Source organism: Enoplosus armatus, chromosome 20 (assembly GCF_043641665.1).
Source record: "Enoplosus armatus isolate fEnoArm2 chromosome 20, fEnoArm2.hap1, whole genome shotgun sequence".
Classification (NCBI taxonomy): domain Eukaryota; kingdom Metazoa; phylum Chordata; class Actinopteri; order Centrarchiformes; family Enoplosidae; genus Enoplosus; species Enoplosus armatus.
The window spans coordinates 8,496,436-8,515,567 of NC_092199.1; the positions used below are offsets into that span (position 1 = coordinate 8,496,436).

At 44.2% G+C, this 19,132-nt stretch overlaps 1 protein-coding gene across 11 annotated transcripts in view; it reads left to right on the forward strand.

Annotated features, from left to right (window-relative positions):
- Window positions 1-2,068: 2,068 nt before the first annotated feature.
- The window catches only part of tcf7l2 (transcription factor 7 like 2), an 85,789-nt gene continuing 68,725 nt past the window's right edge, over window positions 2,069-19,132 (forward strand). For all 11 annotated transcript variants that reach the window (XM_070927194.1, XM_070927195.1, XM_070927197.1 and 8 more), the window contains exons 1-3: window positions 2,069-2,545; window positions 2,715-2,781; window positions 2,972-3,096. In XM_070927194.1, coding sequence (XP_070783295.1) covers window positions 2,357-2,545; window positions 2,715-2,781; window positions 2,972-3,096 — 381 coding nt within the window. In that variant the 5' untranslated portion in view covers window positions 2,069-2,356. The remainder of the gene's footprint in view (window positions 2,546-2,714; window positions 2,782-2,971; window positions 3,097-19,132) is intronic.

Here is a 19,132-nt window from a genome sequence, read left to right on the forward strand (position 1 = left end):
CTGTAGATTAGAATCACCAGGGCGGCATCAGAGGCAGGTGTCCCCACGGCAGGCATGATAACATGCTGCCAGCCCCCAGTAAACTCTCAGGTGCCTGCTGAGGCAATCCGGGGAGAGGCCAGCTTGGAGCTCCTCTGCTTTGGTCTGGTCTGTGTGGGCTCAGGTTTGGAGGGCCCCGAGCGGCGGGGTGCCTCTTCTTCCACCGGCTGCCTAAACACAGACACACTGGATGAGAACCAGAGACGGCGATCCCTTTCCTTTCCTCCCTGCTCCCTCACACTGCTGGCTGGGCTGCAGCCAGCTCACACAGACACTGCTTTCACCTCATCCAGATAAAGCACATCAGTGATCACTGAGCGGAATAGTCTGCTTTCATGGTGTTGCCTGGTCTAGGTGCGTTGGTAGACAGATTCACAACACTTTGGTGCTACACTGTGCACATAATTCCTCATCACTGCTGTTTGACAACACTGCAGAGAGCAGATACAGGAGGAATTACTGTCATAACATTTGTTCTTTATGCAGCTAACAGCACGAAGACATGAAACAATATTTTTTTAATCAGCAATTCTATGTTCTTCGTTTGATCTTATAGTGATTTATTTTGCCTGAGAGGAGCCAGCCATGTTGCAACAGAGTGTAAGTGTCACCTGCACGTATGTTTCAGCTCCATTCATTTGCAGTTACATTTGACATTCATTGTTGATTTTGTGATTGCTCCATCAAATATCGGCTCTAATAGAAACTGCATTTCCTGAGCTGATGAGATAAGGTTACTGAATCACCGGTGCTGAGCTCATCACCGACACACACACACACACACACACACACACACACACACACACACACATGCACAATCCCCTTGTTTAGCTGGAGAACCCCCCCCCCCCCTTTGCTTTTGTATACATTTCAGGTAGGCAACGGCATTTTTTTGGTTTGTTTTGTTATTTTGTGTTGATCCCTAAAATCCCGAAATTGTTCAATATTTTACATTTTAGATTCTCTTTGTTGTTCCATTTAAAAAAAAAATCTTAATTGTTAATGAATAGAAACACAGTAAATCCAATTGACTTCACAGAATAACTGCTGTGCATGTAAAAGGAACAAAAGTAGGTAACAAAATATGGTTTTGTAGACATTTACTGTAATATATATATATAATTTCATGTGGTCAAATTCTACTTTCTTAGCCTGCAACCACCTACAGCACACATTATCTTATATCTGTCTTTTTTTTTTAAAGGCTGTATTTCTATCAGAATAAGACACAGAATTGGAGCATTCAAATCTGCATCAGTTATTTGTGTCCAGTCTGGCTGCTGAGGGAGAAGAAGAGAAAAATAAAAACAGCCCAGCCTGTTCTGCCAGTGAGGAATTCAGGTTATAGTCCCAGAGGACATCACACCTGTCAAGAAAGCAGGATGCAACAACACCCTCCATCCCAAAAAATAGATCTGAGGAAACATTATCTAATATAATGAAAAATAGATCTAAAGGAACTGACAAAGCAGATAAAATTGGAAAACAAGCTCGGAGTAATATAAGGTTTTATTCTGCTTTGATAGGCCTCTAGTATTTAGTGAGCAAAAAAAGTAGGTTATAGAGCCTGAATGTGAAGGTTTTAAAAGAATAAAAAACTTTAATTTAAGCTGTAACGTTAACTTAATGTGGCCCCAGTGTGACAGACTGGCCGGGAATGGTGGAGTCAAACTGGTTGCAAACAGCCTGAGGAAGTACCCTCTTTTCATTTTTTTCCCCCCTCTCCACCGGGAGACCGCCCATATGTGCGTTTAATCCACATTTGCTAGAAACTCCTATCTTCCTCCTATTTTACCATCACTGTCCTGCTCCCAAACTGCCTTTTTCCTCCTCACATGCTTTCCACTGCAGTCGTCCGCCGGCTTCCTCCAGCCGCCTTCCTCCCTCTCTCTCCCTCTCTCTCTCTCTCTCTCTCTCCCTCTCTCTCTTTTTTTCCTCCTATTTATGAAAACGTCACTTCAAGTCCCTCCCTGTTTGAATCTCATTAGTTTCTTGTGTGTTTCTCCCTGTCAATAATCCTGAATCCAGACTCTCTCTATTTCCATCCCTCTCTATCTGTCAATCAGCGCCGCCTTTGAACTGAAAACCACTCCGACCAACTTCAACTCACTCAATCCGAGCGGCTCGGCTCCTTCTCCGGCTTCCTTTTTCTGCCAAGATTCCCTTCTTTTTTAGTTTTGTACCAACCGCCAGAGCTTTGGAAAACGCCAATACAGACCCCAAACTTAAACTCGGACTTTCTAGATCACCGAGATCAAGGGTTTAAAACTTCGTGTTTTTGCCCCCCTCAAAAAAAAAAAATTTTTGCACGGGAAAAATGCCGCAGCTCAACGGCGGTGGAGGGGACGATCTGGGCGCAAACGATGAAATGATTTCCTTCAAAGACGAAGGGGAGCAGGAAGAGAAAATTTCGGAGAACTCCTCGGCAGAAAGGGATTTAGCCGATGTCAAATCTTCTCTTGTAAACGAGTCGGAAACGAATCAAAACAGCTCGTCGGACTCAGAGGTAAGTTGCAGATAAAAACGGGGATCGACCGTCCCCGGCTCTTGTTAAATTAGGGGCCTACGTTTTCTGACATGTTAACGCTGATAGACTTGAAAAGAAAGTTTACTATCACCCTCATCGCCCGCTGTGTTAACTTTAACGCAATCCCTGTGTTTCATTGCATTTCAAGGCGGAAAGACGGCCTCCGCCTAGATCTGAAACTTTCAGAGACAAAACAAGAGAAAGTTTAGAGGAGGGTGAGTTTCTGCTTTATTGTTCCTCTCCTGTTACATATATTTTTTTGCACCATGACATTACATGTGCCTGGCGGAGAGGATCTCCTCCGCTTTACTCCTCAAATGCATTTTTTTTGTGGGAAAAAAGAAAAAGTTTCAAGGCCACTTTATAAAAAAAAGTTTTCTTCTTTTTCCCCCCCCGCCATGTTAGCTGCGAAAAGGCAAGATGGAGGGCTGTTCAAGAGCCCACCGTACCCGGGCTATCCATTTATAATGATCCCCGATCTCACAAGCCCCTACCTTCCCAATGGATCACTTTCTCCAACAGCACGCACAGTAAGTTCATTTATTTACAACTGTATGTGCACACACACTCCTAACACACACACTCACACACACACACACACACGCGGACTCCCGAGTAGACACGGAGGCAGCCGGACACGGGAGTGTTGTCACCCAGAAAGTGCAGCCGATAAAAATGTGGAGCCAAGTTTTGCAACTCCTCATGAAGTGTACAGTACAATGGCATGCATGTCCGCCTGCAGCTCGCAGCCTGCGTGTCTGTCATGGGCAGCAGCTAGCATGCTAACGGTGCTAAGCGCTAGGACTCGATGCATTGAAAAAATGGTTGTATGGCAGGTGGTGTGCACATGAGATTTTGACTCATATGTTTCCGGAATTTTTACTGTAACAACTTTTACATTAAATGCATGAAAAAATATGAAATTATATTTTTAATTATTATTGCGTTATTATTGTGCAGGGTCTGCTGGGTTCCACGCCACAAGTGCATGTTTTTAACCCACTGAATAATGCAATTGGCTTGTGTTTGCACAGCCTCATCAAACATGCCCTTTTTTCCCCCTCAACACAAGCTGCATGAGCATTCAGGCCTTTTACACTGCCTTTCTGACACGCTGCACGCGCTGTAAAGCTATGTAAAAACCACACAAATAAAATCAATATGCAAATGAGCTTTTTTCAAAGTGATTTGCATGTGTCAAAACGTGTGAAGACATCATGCAAAAGGTGCATGCATTAAAATTTGACAGCTTTTTTCCCCTAAAACATTAAACAGTAGTTTTTTTTCGTATTCATATATACATATATATATTATATATATATCTATATTTAAGAGTGTGATTTATTGAATGGAAATGATTGTGCAACTCAATGCTGTGTTCTGCATGTGCGCCACCTTTGCTTCAAATGAGGACTGCCTTTAAAAAAAAAAAAAGAAAAAAAAAAGCATGTGCCATGTAAACCCATATTTATAAATAAATTCATGTTATTTTGACACAATCAGCCATGCTATAATTATGCACACTTACTCATTTGCTCAGCACCTCGCTGGTCCCACTGGGCAATGGCAATCCTTAAGCGGCATAATTTTCCTCAACCATGGGTGTTTTTTTGCCCCCCTATTTTAAACGGTTGCAATTACAAGTCTGCACTTTAGGACCTGTCATCTCATTTTACAAGGTTAAGGCTAAGACCAGGCATTAGGAAATATGACCCTTCCACCCCCCCCCCACCCCCCCACCACCACCTCAGCTTTGGCTAACGAAACTGATATTTGTTACCTCAATTTTTTTGTGCGCTGTGCACACCTTGAAAATAAATGCACATCTGACACATAATGCCTTCTTTTGTGTTTGACACAATTTCTGCCTCTGAGTTCAACATGATCGCCCAAGGTTTCACATGAAATATTTTTTTACTGCTTGCACAATTCTTTGTGTGTGTGTGTGTGTGTGTGTGTTTTATAGTTTTAAAAGGTTGTATCATTCCCGGCATATGCACATATGAGAACATTTTGCCATTCTTTCCCTCTTAGTCAGGCTGCCTTGTTAACGCTACCGGCTGGTATGTGGAATTAGTCACTCATTATTCTCATCAGTGCTGACACAAACACACACATTCACAACAACACACATGATTTGAACTGAGGCACTTCCTTGTTTCAGTGGCAGAGGTTTGTAGTTTTCTTTGTGACTATCACAGTAGTATGTCCTGTACTAGTCCTTGGAGCGCTCATTTCATTGTGCTTATGCAGCAGTTAGAAAAGCAGTAAATTGTGTAGCATGGCTGGAGGATGCTGCGGCGAGACAGCGCTGACCTTTGCTCTCTTAATTCCACCCCTGAAATACTATTTTCAGACATAATTCAGAAAAGGAATGATCTTTTTTTATTTTTTAAATACACGTTTGTTTCCTGATTTTGTTACCTGTTTAGTTTCCTTGCGCCACTTTCTTGTATACAAGATGAAGTCATAGAGACAAAATCTAAAAGCCACTGTTGATTATTGTGGAGATGCTTTATTTGCAAATTAGGAGACCACATTTATTACAGCTTAATTCACAGATCTACCTGAGCAGTAGGTTTTTCAGCTTGCGGTGATCTTCCTACTGTACAGCCTCGGCCCCCACTGTCTGCAGCGCCCTGTGTGTCCAGCCATTAGAGCTTTGAAGTCAGCGGTCGCTGTAATATAAATGTATTAGACTTAAAGCTGGCATAAATAATTCACCTGGACATTGATTAGCTGTCTTGCTCCCTAACATGTCATGTGAGGCACTGAATATGACTGCTAGTATTATTGGAATGAGACTTTCTCTGTCTTGTCATGAAAAGGCTTTGATTCTCGCTGCTTTTCCCTTCATTTTTTTCTTCTTCTGCTCCTCTTGGTTTGGGCGATGCTGCTGTATTATTTTCAGGATGTGGATTTCAACATCAAGGCCTTTTTAAATCTATATTTTTTGTATTTGATATTAATGATTTAGATTGAGGCTTTTGATGGCAACACTTTCAGGTATTTCTCAGAGCAAAATTCTGATCAATTTAGATTTTTTTTCTGTCAGCTGGCACTAATCCTGATCTGTCTGGACATCTTACCTTGTTTCTGTAATCTTTGTTTTTGCATGACTTGAGGTGGTGGGGAAAAGGAAAAAAAAAATTCCTGCATGTGGTGATTACCATAATTTGTTTGACCTCTGGGAGCCATAATCGGGTAGAATTTGTTTTTCCTATCACCTAAGTCCAAGGAGGCTCACAATTTAGTATCATTTAGCAATTTGACATGACGTTGTGCCCAGGCTTTAAAAGCCTTCCTGTCCTTGTCTCCTCCTCTCCTCTCCCTGCCGTCTCCCTCCTCCCTAAACCTCACACAAAGGCCTGCTGGATCACTGGGTGCAGGTCGAATTGGAGAAGTGGCCTGCCCAGTTCACCCCGGTTTTCTATCTCCTTTCACTTCCCCCCTGTTCCCTTTGCTCTCTCCATCTCCCTTCCTCCCTCTGTCTACCTTTTGTCTCCTGCCGATGCTAACACAGGTCTTGTGAAAAAAGGCGGCGGGTTAACTCTGGTGCTGTGGGCTAACATCACACCTCAACAGGTCTGGAGACGCAGAGGCTCAGGGAGGGAGAGCGGGATCTGGGCGGCCAGCTCTCCTGCATCGGGGCTGCAGGGCCGTAAATCCACTGGCTTTATTTACTGCCTCTCGGACTTATGAATGTTAAGATATTTGACGCCACCCCTGGCCCCATAATTCTCCAGGCCTGGAGACTTTTGGCGGAGGTTTTGAGTTTCGACGTATAATTACGAGTAGTTTAAAAAAGAACAAGAAATTGGAGGAGGGGGGGGGGGGGGCAAAGGGGGTTGATGAAAACGCAACACCAAGCATCCACTGCTGTGTTTAGAGTGAAAAAAGACGCTCCCAGAACCCGTGGCGATTCCACTACAAGACGGTGGAAAGGCTTTGTGTTGTTGAAACAATAGCTTTTCTCCCCTTTTCCCTCTTTGTTTCAGTTGTGTTGTCGTGCCAGGATCGCTCGTGTTGCCGTGGATTCACCTTTTTAAAAAACATTAATCCACTTTCATACAGGCTGACTACTTTTGTTTACATTTTTATTTTATGGAAGAAATAATGGAGGATTTTCTGGTCAGATTATTGTAATGAACATGCACAAGTGAATGCAACACCACTGCCTTTGTGCTCACGTGCGCACATTGCTGTGGCCTTATCTGTTATAATTGACACAGACAGACGGTATCTTTCCTAAACGTGGCAGCAGCATAAGCATAACAATGGTATATCATATGGATTATGTGTGTTCGGCTGCTGTAAATGGATTTTTGGCTGTGACAAGAGGAAAGATAGTTTAATGCGGATTTAAGGGATAGGGCCCACACCTTATCAAATTGGCTTTACATGTTAATGGGGCCTAATTGGTGTCCGCGGGGGGTTTTGTGGCACGACGCGGCCGCATTTTGTGCCTCTAGCCGCAAAATGCACTCTGAATTTAGTTGGAAGGTTGCGCTCCTTTTGTCTTGCAAATCACTTTTGTTTACAAAGTATGGCGGAAGCGGCTCCCGCTCTCTCTCTCTCTCTCTCTCTCTCTCTCTCTCTCTCTCTCTCTCTCCTCTCCCTCTCCCTCCCACTACTCCTTTTTGTGCTTCCTCTCTCTCTCTGCTGTTTCTCTCATCCTATGCGAGGAGAGAGGAAAGAAAAGGTCCTTATTTTTCTTCGACTCAATAAACAGTCATAAAAAGCACAATCTGCTTTGGATTTGAGGAGTTAAGTTAGAGAAGGGGGGGGGGGGGGGGGGCTGGGAAGCAAAGTTTGGCACCATTAAACTAAAATTGGGGCCTGCTAGACATTAGCGGTGCACAGCACATTCTCGGAGCTTAATTAGTCCAAACTGTAATTGTTCATGGTCTGCCAATAGGAGTAATGCTCAGGAAAAGTGGAGTTGCACTAAATCGGCCCAGGGTTTTTAAAACAATAAATCACTCGCATATTTGTGCCGTGATTCAGATGGAGGCTCGACCTCTCCCATCTCGACATGTGGTAAATTGTAAAGTCAATGAATCGCAGATGTAGAGGTGGGGGGTGGATGGTGGTGGGGGGACTCAGAAAGAGAGGGAGAGGGAGTACAGTAAGGTTTTGTTGGTGCCTGGTGAATGAATGGAAAAGATTTGTGCAGTAAATATTTACTGAGGAGATATATATATTATTTTCTCTCAGCTAGCGGGGCTTAATTGTCTAATGCTGATGATGTTGGCAGGCTGAGCCGTGTGAAAGCTTACGCGCTCGTCGATCTGTCACTTTGCTTGAAACACCACAGAGGCAAAAAAAAAAAATCAGCCAGTTTGTGAGTGTGTTTCTAATCAGATTTTTAACTAGTGCAAAGGGAGTAGTGGTTCCCTGGTGGCAGTGTGAGCTGGGCTTGGGTGTAGCTAACGTTCAGCTGCAGTCAAGTCTGGTTTGGGGCTGAACCTTTCTTTAATTAAATCACTGACTTCATTGTTTTTAATGTAATAACAGCTAATCTGATGCCTAATTTTGACTTCAATGTAACAGATTATGCCTGTTACTCATTAAGTCACAGCACAGCCTGAACATTTTTTTTCTTCTTTAAAAAAAATTAAAAAAAAACATTCTCAGAATGGATAAATCCATTTTCACCTCCTGTATCCTTCCTTGTTTCTGTCAGTGAGCCACCACACTCTGCTTTCTGTGCCTGAGCGAAGAAAAAAAAAGGCATTAGTTTAGCAGCTGTGCACTGGTGCCCTCCCCCCCCCCCCCCCCACATCCCCCAGTGTAACCCCCCTCTCCCAGCAGCACCCACCCTTGCTCCCTCTTTCTCCCATGCATTTCTATAGAGCTCAACACAAAGATAGTACTGTACATCTGGAATGCAACTTTTGTCATCTGTTAAATATAGGCTAGCTCTGCTCCTGGCCCACAGGGCTTGGGGCTCCCTGAAACATGGAAATTAAATTATTCTGTGTGTGTGTGCATGTAGCCAACAGTTAAATTTGTATCCATACACAGAGCTTGTTGCTTTACTTTTATTTACTGTTTTTCATTGGTTCACAAGGAACATTTCAAAAATGGAAATATGCACAGAACCTGATTATTAATTTGGTTTTTGACCATTTTCTCATTCGATTTCCCTTTCCAAAGAAAAAGTCTGCATTTTGGAATACTTTAACATGAATATGCTCCAAACTTCCTGACAGTACTTTCAAAATACATGGTTCTTTTTGAGTTTGAAATTCTTGAAGGACAGTGCACCGCTGATCCATTCATCCTTGTGAAGTGGCCCCTAGTACAAATACAAGTGTTGACAGTGTTGGTTGGTAGAATGTGAAGCTTCCTCTCACTTTCCAGCCAATAGAGTGAACTTACATGGAGCTGTTTCAAATAAAGACTTACTGAAAATGGTGATAAGATAATTTGAAGTGGTTGCTGGAGATTTGAGATTTTAGTGGCAGTGTTACTGCGCTGGGTTAAAATAACAATTGATCCCATCTCTCAGATTTGAAGGTTATTGTTAGGATTGGCTAGTTTTAAGAGATAATCACCTAGAATTGGTATTTTTCACAAAGTGTCAAAATGACAAAACCATTGAAAATGCCATTTACTAGCGAGACAGGTTGAGTGTTGAAGAACATTTCAAGTATTTTGTCCTGCTGAGCTGTAATTGTGCACCTAACCATATTGGAACCGTACTGCATTTGTGATTTGAGGAGAAGAAATCCACATGGTGTTATGTGAAGAATTGTTTGAGCTCAGGTATTGCTCCAGAAATACTCCTGGTATGTGCATTTCTTTTTTTCTCCTTCGTCTTTTCCTTGCCTGAATGTGCATATTTCTGTAAGTTCATTCATAATGGGAGCGGAGTGCTCCAGTAGCCAAATGAATTCACCAGTAGCGGAGTGGGAGGGAAAGCATGGGGCAGGAGGGGGCAGAGAAAAGCGGGAAATGTGTGTTAGGACTCTGCGAGTGTGTGTGTGAGTGTGTGGAGGGGGACGGAGGGGCGACGGCATGGGGGGGTCTGGGGGTCGGATGCACAAAAGCTGTCTGAATAGAGCGCATAATTGCTGTTAATGCCAGGGCAATGAGAGCAGCGACAGTTCCTGGTTAGATGTCCAAACAATAGTGCCCCTAGGCTTCACATTTATCTTCCTGTTAAAAAAACCCAAAACAAAACAAAACAAAAAAAAAACCCCAGTAGGGACTGAGCGTAGAGGAACACAGAGTGGAACAGGCAAGTTTCAGTTTTCAGCCACGCTTGACGAGCAGGCATGTGTTCATGTGTGCGTGAGGTTTCTGTCTCTGAATCAGCCCCCACCCTCTCCTCCACGTTGCTCTCTCCGCGCTTCCCACCCTCATCGTCATCAAAAAATTAGCCTTAAAAGCTCCGGGTGAGAGGGCTGCTGTGACGCTGGAGGAATTCTGGCGGTGCCGGCCTTCTGTTTGGATTGTGAAGTGTGTATGGGAAGGGTCAAAGTGCACCAGCGCTGACATGCTTTTCGTTGAGAAAGGAGCTTCCCCTCTCACCCCTTTTTTACAACAACTGATGGGGAGTGCTTGAGTCTCCACTGGAGTTTTTTTTTTCCCAGCTTGTGTGTGTCTGTATGTGTCTGTATGTGTGTGTGTGTGTGTGTGTGTGTGTGTGTGTGTGTGTGTGTGTGTGTGTGTGTGTGTGTGTGTGTGTGTGTGTGTGCATGCGTATGGGTGCCACACTACCATCACAGCTCTTAATGATCATGTCGGGCTAGATAATGACTAGCCGTGCCAGTGTGCAGCGAACACCTGTGGTACACCAGCCTTTTATGGATGTGGTAGAATGCTCTGGAATGTACCACAGAAGAAGAATCTCATTCATGCTAAAATTGTTTTTAAACACTTATTTTTTCCCCTTTTTGCTCGGGTACATGAATAATCAGACAGTAGTGGTAGGAAATACTGGCATCTCCCTCATCTGCTAATTTAGTTTTCTACATAAAATGAAAACAAGATGTTCTGTTACCTCAGCTTTGAGCTCCTATGTTCTGTAATATTTTAATTTGTATCACATGATATTAAACATAAATAATAGCACTCTATGTGCAGTATCAAAATTTGTTCAACTCCACACAGTATATTATGCAGATGGTGTTTTTCAGCAGTTTTGTTTTTGTACCTAGTTTGTATCTCCATTCTTAATGTAGTCAAGGGAATTTCTGTATGCAGATAATCTGTTCAAAATGGCTCAGATGGGAAGGAGGCATTCTGTGTGTGCTAAACACATAATGGAGGAGTTTAAGGTGATAAAACTCCAGTCAATGTATTTTTAATCTACTAATTAAACTTTTAATTGTAGCAGGATAAGCTCCAAGGAGTGTGTGTTATTGTGTGTGTGTGTGTGTGTGTGTGTGTGTTTGGGAAGCCGAGCGAGTCCACTAATGAGGTGATCGTCTGCTTGTTTTGCCGTTAAAGGTGGTGGATTCATAACTGCCTGCAAAAGGTGAGGGAGGTTTTAGAGCGCGAGCAGAAATAAATTCATCTGCTAATCTGCGGATTATGGCAGGATTTGGATAAAAAAAAAAATGTTGGCGAGATTTCTTAAAAATGCACAAGGCTAATAAAATGTAACCCCTTTACTCTGGCATGCCGTGTGGAACAACGTTAGATTCTTCTTCTTCTTTTTTTCTCTTGTTGATGAACCAATTCCAGTGGAAAACAGATTAGCAGTAAATTCCCATGTTAGCTCTTTAACCAGCTGTTTGAAAACCTATTTACACACAATAATAATACGCCTCTTGTAAAGAGACAGCTGTCAACTTGTGTACAGCACTAGATAACATTTCATGTGAACAGCTTGTCACATCCACACATGGCCTACGCAGAGCACGTGAATTGCCAACCATTGTGCAGGTGATGGTGTTGATCATTAAGTGTTTATTTTGCAGCATCAAGTAATATGATTGGTTTTGCAAATTTGAATAGATTGCAATGTAATTTTATACAGTCTGTAAACAGTACTTTACATACTTTATACTATTTTAAATTTACCCTTTAAATAATATTTGTTTTTCCTTCTTTCTTTTTGTCATCATAATGGATTTTTGCATTTTTTAACTGTACGTCTAATATGCACACTCAACACGTGTGGACATTTTTGTAGCTTATTTTCATCTCCTTCCACGCCCCCCACCATCCTCAGTATTATGCATTCATTCCACTCCAGTGAGAGGCCGGTGTGTCAGCAGTGTTCGGGGTCAATTCCAAAAGTGAACAAATTGACTCACGGCACTGAGTGAATTGTCAATGGCCTTCCTCCCTCCAGGGGTCAGAGTGAATGGAGTGTCTTGTTTGGACAACTGTCCCGAGGTGAGATGAGTGGCCTTCGCCGTCCAGCCAGAAGGGATGAACTGATGGACGGACAGACAGACAGAGGAACCAAATGAACTGGCAGACAAACAGATAGGCGAGAGAGGGAACATGGCAGTGTTGAGGTGGAAAACAATGCAATCTATTCACCCTAAAATCTCTGTTTGATGGACCTGCAGTTCACCGTCGTTGGCAGCTCTGATGGTGTCCACTGCTGAGGCACTGCCACAGGGAGGAAGTAATGGCTGTAGTCTTCCTACAATAAAACTGAGCCTGAATGACAACTGATTTAGTAGACCTCTGTGTTAAATATTAAACGTAGATTAGTGCTGCACATGTTCCCGTACTTGAGTTTACATACTTGGCTCTTAGGATGATTATTCTACATCCTGGTTTCTGTAATGATGGGTCTTGACCCAAAGTTTGACACAAGTCTTATTCCGGCAGGTTCCCCTTGTGGCAGTCCCTTTTCAAAACTGTTTAAGTGAAAGATTGAATTTCTTATGTGGTTTGGAATCTACTTAAGTGGGGTGACCCCTGTCCAAAATGAACACCACAAAATTTCAAAGTTTGTCTTTGGTGGATAAACAAGTAAGAAGATATGGGCCTGTATTCTTTTTGGGCTTGGTTATGTGCTGTATGTTGTTTGAAGTGATGCCTTGTCTTTGTCTGGTAAACATTTGAGCGTTATATAAATTTGTTCTCAGACGGAAGTTATTTTACTTTACTATCTCTTGCCGTATGGGCCAAAGGTTAATTTCAGATATTAACCGTGAATCCAAAACCTCAGTTATAATGAAAGTTAAGATTAGAGCCTGGCATCACTGAGCGGGGGTGGCCTTTGTGTCATGTGATGCACGTCACAGTGCCCTTTAGAACCAGGGTGCTCTTTATCTCCTCTTTACTGCCTCCTCTATCTTTATTGGCTGCCACACTTTGCATATTTTAAATATCAATAAAGATAAATTTCCAGCTTCGTCATTACCGGTGGCGTCAAGTGGCTACGATTTCAGGATGGATCCTTTAGCGACGTGATGATTTTACTTCTCTCAATAGCTAATCTCTCTCCGTGGGAGGTCAGTGTGGACTCTGGCAGTCAGCATTAGTGTAGCCAGTGCAGGGCTCTGGAGCATTTCTAGTAGATGAGTCCAGTTTTGCATGACTATAAAAGCCCTTTGTCTGTTGTGGATGACCCTTGCTGTTGTAAGGCCTGTATCTGTCTCTGCTCAGGCAGGCAGGCAGGCAGGCCTGCAGTGAGGATGCAGCAGCTGGCCAGGGCCCAGGCACAGGAATGCTGTGTGTGCTGTTTAAACAGTGGCTTGTCTCAGTGCAGGCCTGGAGGAGCTGAGGGAAGGAAGTTGCTGCATGTTTACATAGCTGAATTGTCCTTTGGGCCCCCCAGTGTCTAATGCACTTCTGTTCAAACATTCACAAGTGTGGAGATGACCCCCACTGATGCTGGTGTTCACAGCTCTGCCTTCACCCTGCCTCTGCTCTCTGTCTGAATGTGTGTTTGTGAACAATGAAACAGTGAAAGACTGATAGCCACTACTTTCTTCCCTACTGTGGGTGTTTGCTGCTTTAACCTGGAGGCTTGGATGATAGATAAAAAGTATTACAAGGCTCAATTGATCACACTGAGACATACGGGAAGGGCAACAAGAAGAGATGTACAGACAGATGAAGAGATAGAAGGCACCTCATTGCTCTAACCAAGGTCCTGTCCAACAAGAAGCCAGACATTGACATACGGCGGAGTCGTCAAGCTAATTGTTGTTTGAATTACCTGTTATGATCCAATGACAAATCTCTCACACTCTTGCCACCAGAGCGGAAAATGTATCCGGGGATTGGCATGATCTTCGCGAGTGTGTAAACCTGGCTTCAACAAGATGGATAAATGCAATTATTGGGCAGACCTGGAGAGGAGAAAATCCATTTAAAGCCCGTAAAGCTAAGCAGGGGCCGTGGTTAATTCATTTGGCCAATTTACAGGTGATGTACGAGTGTCAGGGCACATTAGTCAGGCGGGGAGAGGTGAGTGTGTGTTGGCTCAGTGGATGTGGGTGTGTATTTTTTTGTAGGGGTGCTACATGTGAAGATGCTCTTTGGTTGCAGTGCAGTCTCCTTGAGACCTGGTTCCTTACTTCCCCCCACTGCTCCCCCCTTGCCGTCTCAGCGGACAAAACAAATGGAGCCTGGTCATGGAAATGACAAAAAGATGCACTGAGTGCATTGAGTGGGAGGGAAGCGGGATTGCTTTGCAAATGAGGTGGGGAAATGTGGCTGTGGTCCGCTGGGCGGCAGAGTGAGTACCAGTTTGCTTTGCCATACCGAGCTCAATCAGGTCCTGTTGGCACCTCCACGTCCTTCGAGTTAAATGACTGCTTTTTCTATATGCAGCAGTTGTGGCCATGGCGCGACCAGTCATAGTAATTAAATGCCCTAAAAGAGCAGACCTGTAACCTAATTTCTGGTTCCAGTGTCAATCTTTCAAGTAGTATCTTTACAAACATTTTAATTTCCATGTAATTAGAAGTGAGTGGAAGATAATGCATAAAGAGCAAGGTGAATAAAAACTGTTGTCGTAGGGTTTGTGTTTATGTTGATGGTGTTACAATTCACTCTGACCCAGATTGTCTTTGACACGCTCTCTGAACTCGGGAGTTTCAAATTGAGTTATAATTACAGTGTGGATGTCGATGTTTACTGTGTACCCAAAGCCCTCAGCGCGGTGACGGGCTCACCTGAGAAATCATTCCTTTTGGCCTCCGCCACTGGCAGTCTCACCTATGTTACTTTCATTTTGTTATTATAGAAGCTCGTCAGCTGCTTAATGCTCTAAGTTATTTTCGTCTGTTTTTCATGCGTGGCGTGGACAGATTTGTGTTTATCAACTCATTGCAACTCGTTGACATTAGATGGCTTCGCTCTGCTTAGTCTGTTACAAAGCCATTGTCTCGCTGGAGCGAAACCACTCAACAGTTACACAAGCTGAGCGGTATGCAAAAACAGTGGTTAGAGCATAGCTGGGCGGGTGAGAGGCGTTGAGGTAAGCTTTGGTTTACAGCTCAAAGCCACAGCCTGAATCGGGGCAGGGTTTGCTATCAGACAGAGAAACACGAGAGGTTAAGACCTCTCTCACTATGAAGCCGATGCTTTTTAAGTGGTTGAGATCATACTTGAGTGCCTCTTGGTTCAGTAGATTTGGATTGCCGTGTGCATGCGTGTTTGCAGCCTGTGTCGGAGGCAGTGTGTGTTAGCATTTGTCACCTGACTGCCAGGCAGCCGGCCTCAGGAAACCAGAGTCAGTGTGAATGCTGAGGCTTGTCAAAGACAGGTGCCAGTGCTGCCGCCCATGCCTGCCGCACAGCAGCTGGGGAAAGACTGCAAGGCCCACAGTCAAGTGTGGGCCATTGGGACACAGCATCAGCTAGAATTCCCTGCTTGTGGGGGATCAAATGGGCAGGCCTCACTGCAGTCCTGTGGCTTAAGGCTGCGCCTGTGCATGCACCTTCTGCAGCAACTCGGTATACCGTACATACTTTCTGCACTCTGTCTTTGCACTTCTATAAGGAGTTATTGTGCTCCGAAATAAACTTTGACATGTGCATATGTTTTCAGTGCTATCAAAATAAGAACTGAACATGGAATTCAGTTTTAATTCAAGAGTGAAACACCGAAAGACGTGCGATGGGCAATGTTTTGAATTTTGAGAGATAAGCAACAGATTTGCACCAATGCTACAATTACATCATTGCAGACGTGAAACCTGTCATGTGCTAGTGAGCACCAACAACCACAAGAGGCATGTAATGGCCTTCAGTGTATGAAATATTCCATTATGTAATATCTGTTGCCTAATTGTGAAATAAGAAAAGCAATAAAGTAAAAATGCCCCTTCAACTCCTCTCTGTTAATGTTTTAGTGTCTCTGACTTCCTAAAGTACTCTTAACATTGTGGTGTAAAACAGCAGTGCAGCTCCTTTCCCATCAGAGCAATGGCACAACTGGAAAGTCGAACAGGAAACCTCCCCCGTCCTCTCAGGATAGAGGGGTTGTAGATGTGCCTGGGAGCCATTACTGTAAGCCCTCTGAGCTTTCAAGGGGAAGTTCCATGGACCCTTTTCTTCTCATTTTCTACATTCGCCTTTGGGATCGCTTTTGAGTGCAATCTGAAAATCCTGTGGTGTAAATATGCAGATCTAGTCATCATCTTCTCCTGATCCGCCTGCTTGCTTCTTCCCAGATGCTTGCCCACCCTCATGGGAGAACAACTGCTGGCTGCCGTCTATAGGCCAGTGCAATTCCTCACCCTGACTGAGAGAGAGTAAAAAAAAAAATTCATGGAGGTTTTCGATATGCTCCCACAGATCATTTTACATCAGTAGACGTGCCCCTCAACACAACTGTTCCCAGTTAGTGGCGAGCTGCCAGTCTTATTACGGTCACCAGTAGGACAAATGTTTTTCACTACTGCTGTGTGTAGTTTCATACTATGTGGCTTAGTTGAAAAGTTATCCAAGCTGGTGAACCAACCTGATAATCTTCTTCCTCTTATGCTTTGGTACATTTAGATATAAACATTGGCCTCAGCTGTACATTGTGTAGTCAAGTTTTGTTTTACATGGCATACATTTGGCATGAGACACAAAGTTGTGGTTTAATATGACACCCAGAGAGGAAATTATGGAGCGGAAATGTGCCAAGTTACCCCAACAAGCAGCCAATCAGCTGGATAATTTATAGTCATACAGTCCAAATCATCATCTTTTTTGGTATGCCCAAGAAAAAAGTTTTGGTAATTGAGTTAACATTAGTGGTAGGCCTCGCACATTCAGAAATTATCTCACAGAAAGCATTTTATGCGTGACATTAATGAGGCCAGTCAGCGCAGTTAATTTACTGTTATTTAGCTCTGTGGTAGTGTTAAATCATAAACAGGCAGAGCGAGGCCTCACTAGCAGTCAGTGATGACTAAATAGCAAAACTTAGGCCCGAGCTTGAGGAGAGTCTTGTTTCTTGGCTGGCTGGATCGACTGTTGCAGCTCCCTGGCCAGAGATTGAGATGCTGTGGTCTGAGACGCTGGGAAAGTCAACCTCTAATTGTTCACAGAAGCCATTGGCAGGAGGAGCTGAGAAATGATGAGCGAGGCATCAGCACGGATGGATGCTGGGATGAGACCGCTCACACTTGCCGTTCTGGGGGTTTTCAGGAAAGAAGTCGAGCCCAGTGGGATGCTCCCCAAAGACAAACTGGTTGTCCTAACCAACTCTAGAAAACCCAACTCTTTTTCCTTGGCTCACTTTTAAGAGACAGACACTTTCTTCACGTTTTAAATTGGCCTTGTCATGCGGTTTCCTCAACTGGGCTGCCGGGAGCCGACTGTTTCCACATAGGCCAATGTTCTGTACCAGTTTTGGTTTCGAGAAAAATAAGGGTCTGTTTTTTCTGGCATTGATCACTGTGGTATTAAACCTCCAATTTTTTCCAAAAGCTAACACAGTCATGCGCTTGTATTCTTCACGCCTTTTTGATCTCTGTCACAGTTGCTTGGCAAGAGGCACATCTGCCTCTCTGTCCTAACACTGCCACGACCCTTTAACCCTCCTTCCCACCCACCCCTCCCACTTGTAGCACAAATCCAGTTTTTGTGGTATTTTTCTGTGTGCTATAATTCAGCAAATAACATCAGTAATGATTCAATTGGGCATAAAGTAATTGAGAGGCGGCCTGCTTGCCATCTGTCTGGTGAGATTACTACTTTCTGTGTAATTAAACGTGTGACCTTGTGGCCGTGGAGGGAGGTGCCAGTGGGCAGCCGCTGCCAAAGAGCCAGGCCGTCTTATTTGAAGTCAAGGGGAGGCTGGCTGGGAGGGGGGGTGTGTTGTTGTGCGGTTTTAACAGTTTAGCCCGGCTGCTAAAGATAGCGCAGGCTGATGTGAGTCGAGCTTAAGTGGCAGTCTCCTTTACATTGGTGTGTGTGTGTGTGTATACTCGCACACACCAACGAGCCTGTGTCAAAACCCAAGTCACCAGGCCTCAGTCAATTTGGCGATGCGAGAGAAGCCCCGCTGAAGTCGGAGTGATCCCTGTGTGCATACAGTGTAACCAGGAGAGGGTAGAGAGGCAGGGGCCAAAGAGTGTGTGTGTGTGTGTGTGTGTGTGTGTGTGTGTGTGTGTGTGTGCGTGTGCGTGTGCGTGTGCGTGTGTGTGTGTGTGCGTAAGTTTGTGTGCACTGGTGGGGTCACGACGGGCTGAATAAAGGCTGCTGTTTTAACTCTGATTTTATGTGGGGTTTTGTTTTGACTCCCGAGGTTTGGTTTCCCTTGGACAGTGTCCAGAGACTACAAGGCCTGCTTCTCCTCAGCTCTCCTGCGAGGCCGACGTGAAGGGCCCTGCAAAGCTCTGTGATTGGATTTCAGTCCTGATCTGGTTGTTTTGTGTTGTAAACAGGACATTAAAGACAGGGGAGATGGTGAGCTAATGAGTCTTTGTGTCAGTGGGTGCATAGGAGGGGCTGGTTGAGTGGTTTTCAGGCTTTATCTTCTGCATCCTCCATTGTGGTGTCACACACCCAGTTAAGAAGAGGAACTAAAACCCCGTAGTACCCTGATGACATATAGTACACACACATACCCAAACACAGAATGCGCAACTGAAAAAGACATCAGTGTGGTTTACTCAGTGTGGGCTGGATGGTGTCTTGCAATACTTCCGCCCAGAGCGTGGAAAAAAAATCCCTCTTGTTCCACCAAACAAAAATAACCATTTTAATTACTATGGTTGTGCTATGGTGCAGCCGCAGCGCGGCTGGCAGGACCCGGCTGAGGTGGCACCGGTCACTGGGGATGGGGACGAGGTCTGGGCCGGCCTCCAGGGAAATTACAGGGTAGTGTGGAGGAGGAGGAGGGGGGAAGCTGAAGCCTGCCTCCACTCCCTGCTGTCAGCCCAGAGAGCTACTGTTTGCAGCTAGCTAGCTCCTCTCTGTTTCATCCTCGCCCTCAGGAGATAATTGGAGATGTACTCTGTGTAAACATGTTTTTTTTTTTGGTTTAAAAGTTGCGTTTCATTGTTTCAGTCAGAAGACCTGTGTATCTGCCCGGCAATTAGTTTTTCTTTTTAAATAACAACACTCTTAAAGTGGACTCAATTTTCATTTTCTGTTGTTTCTTACATTCTTATGCTTCTGTTCTCTCTCTAACCTCTTC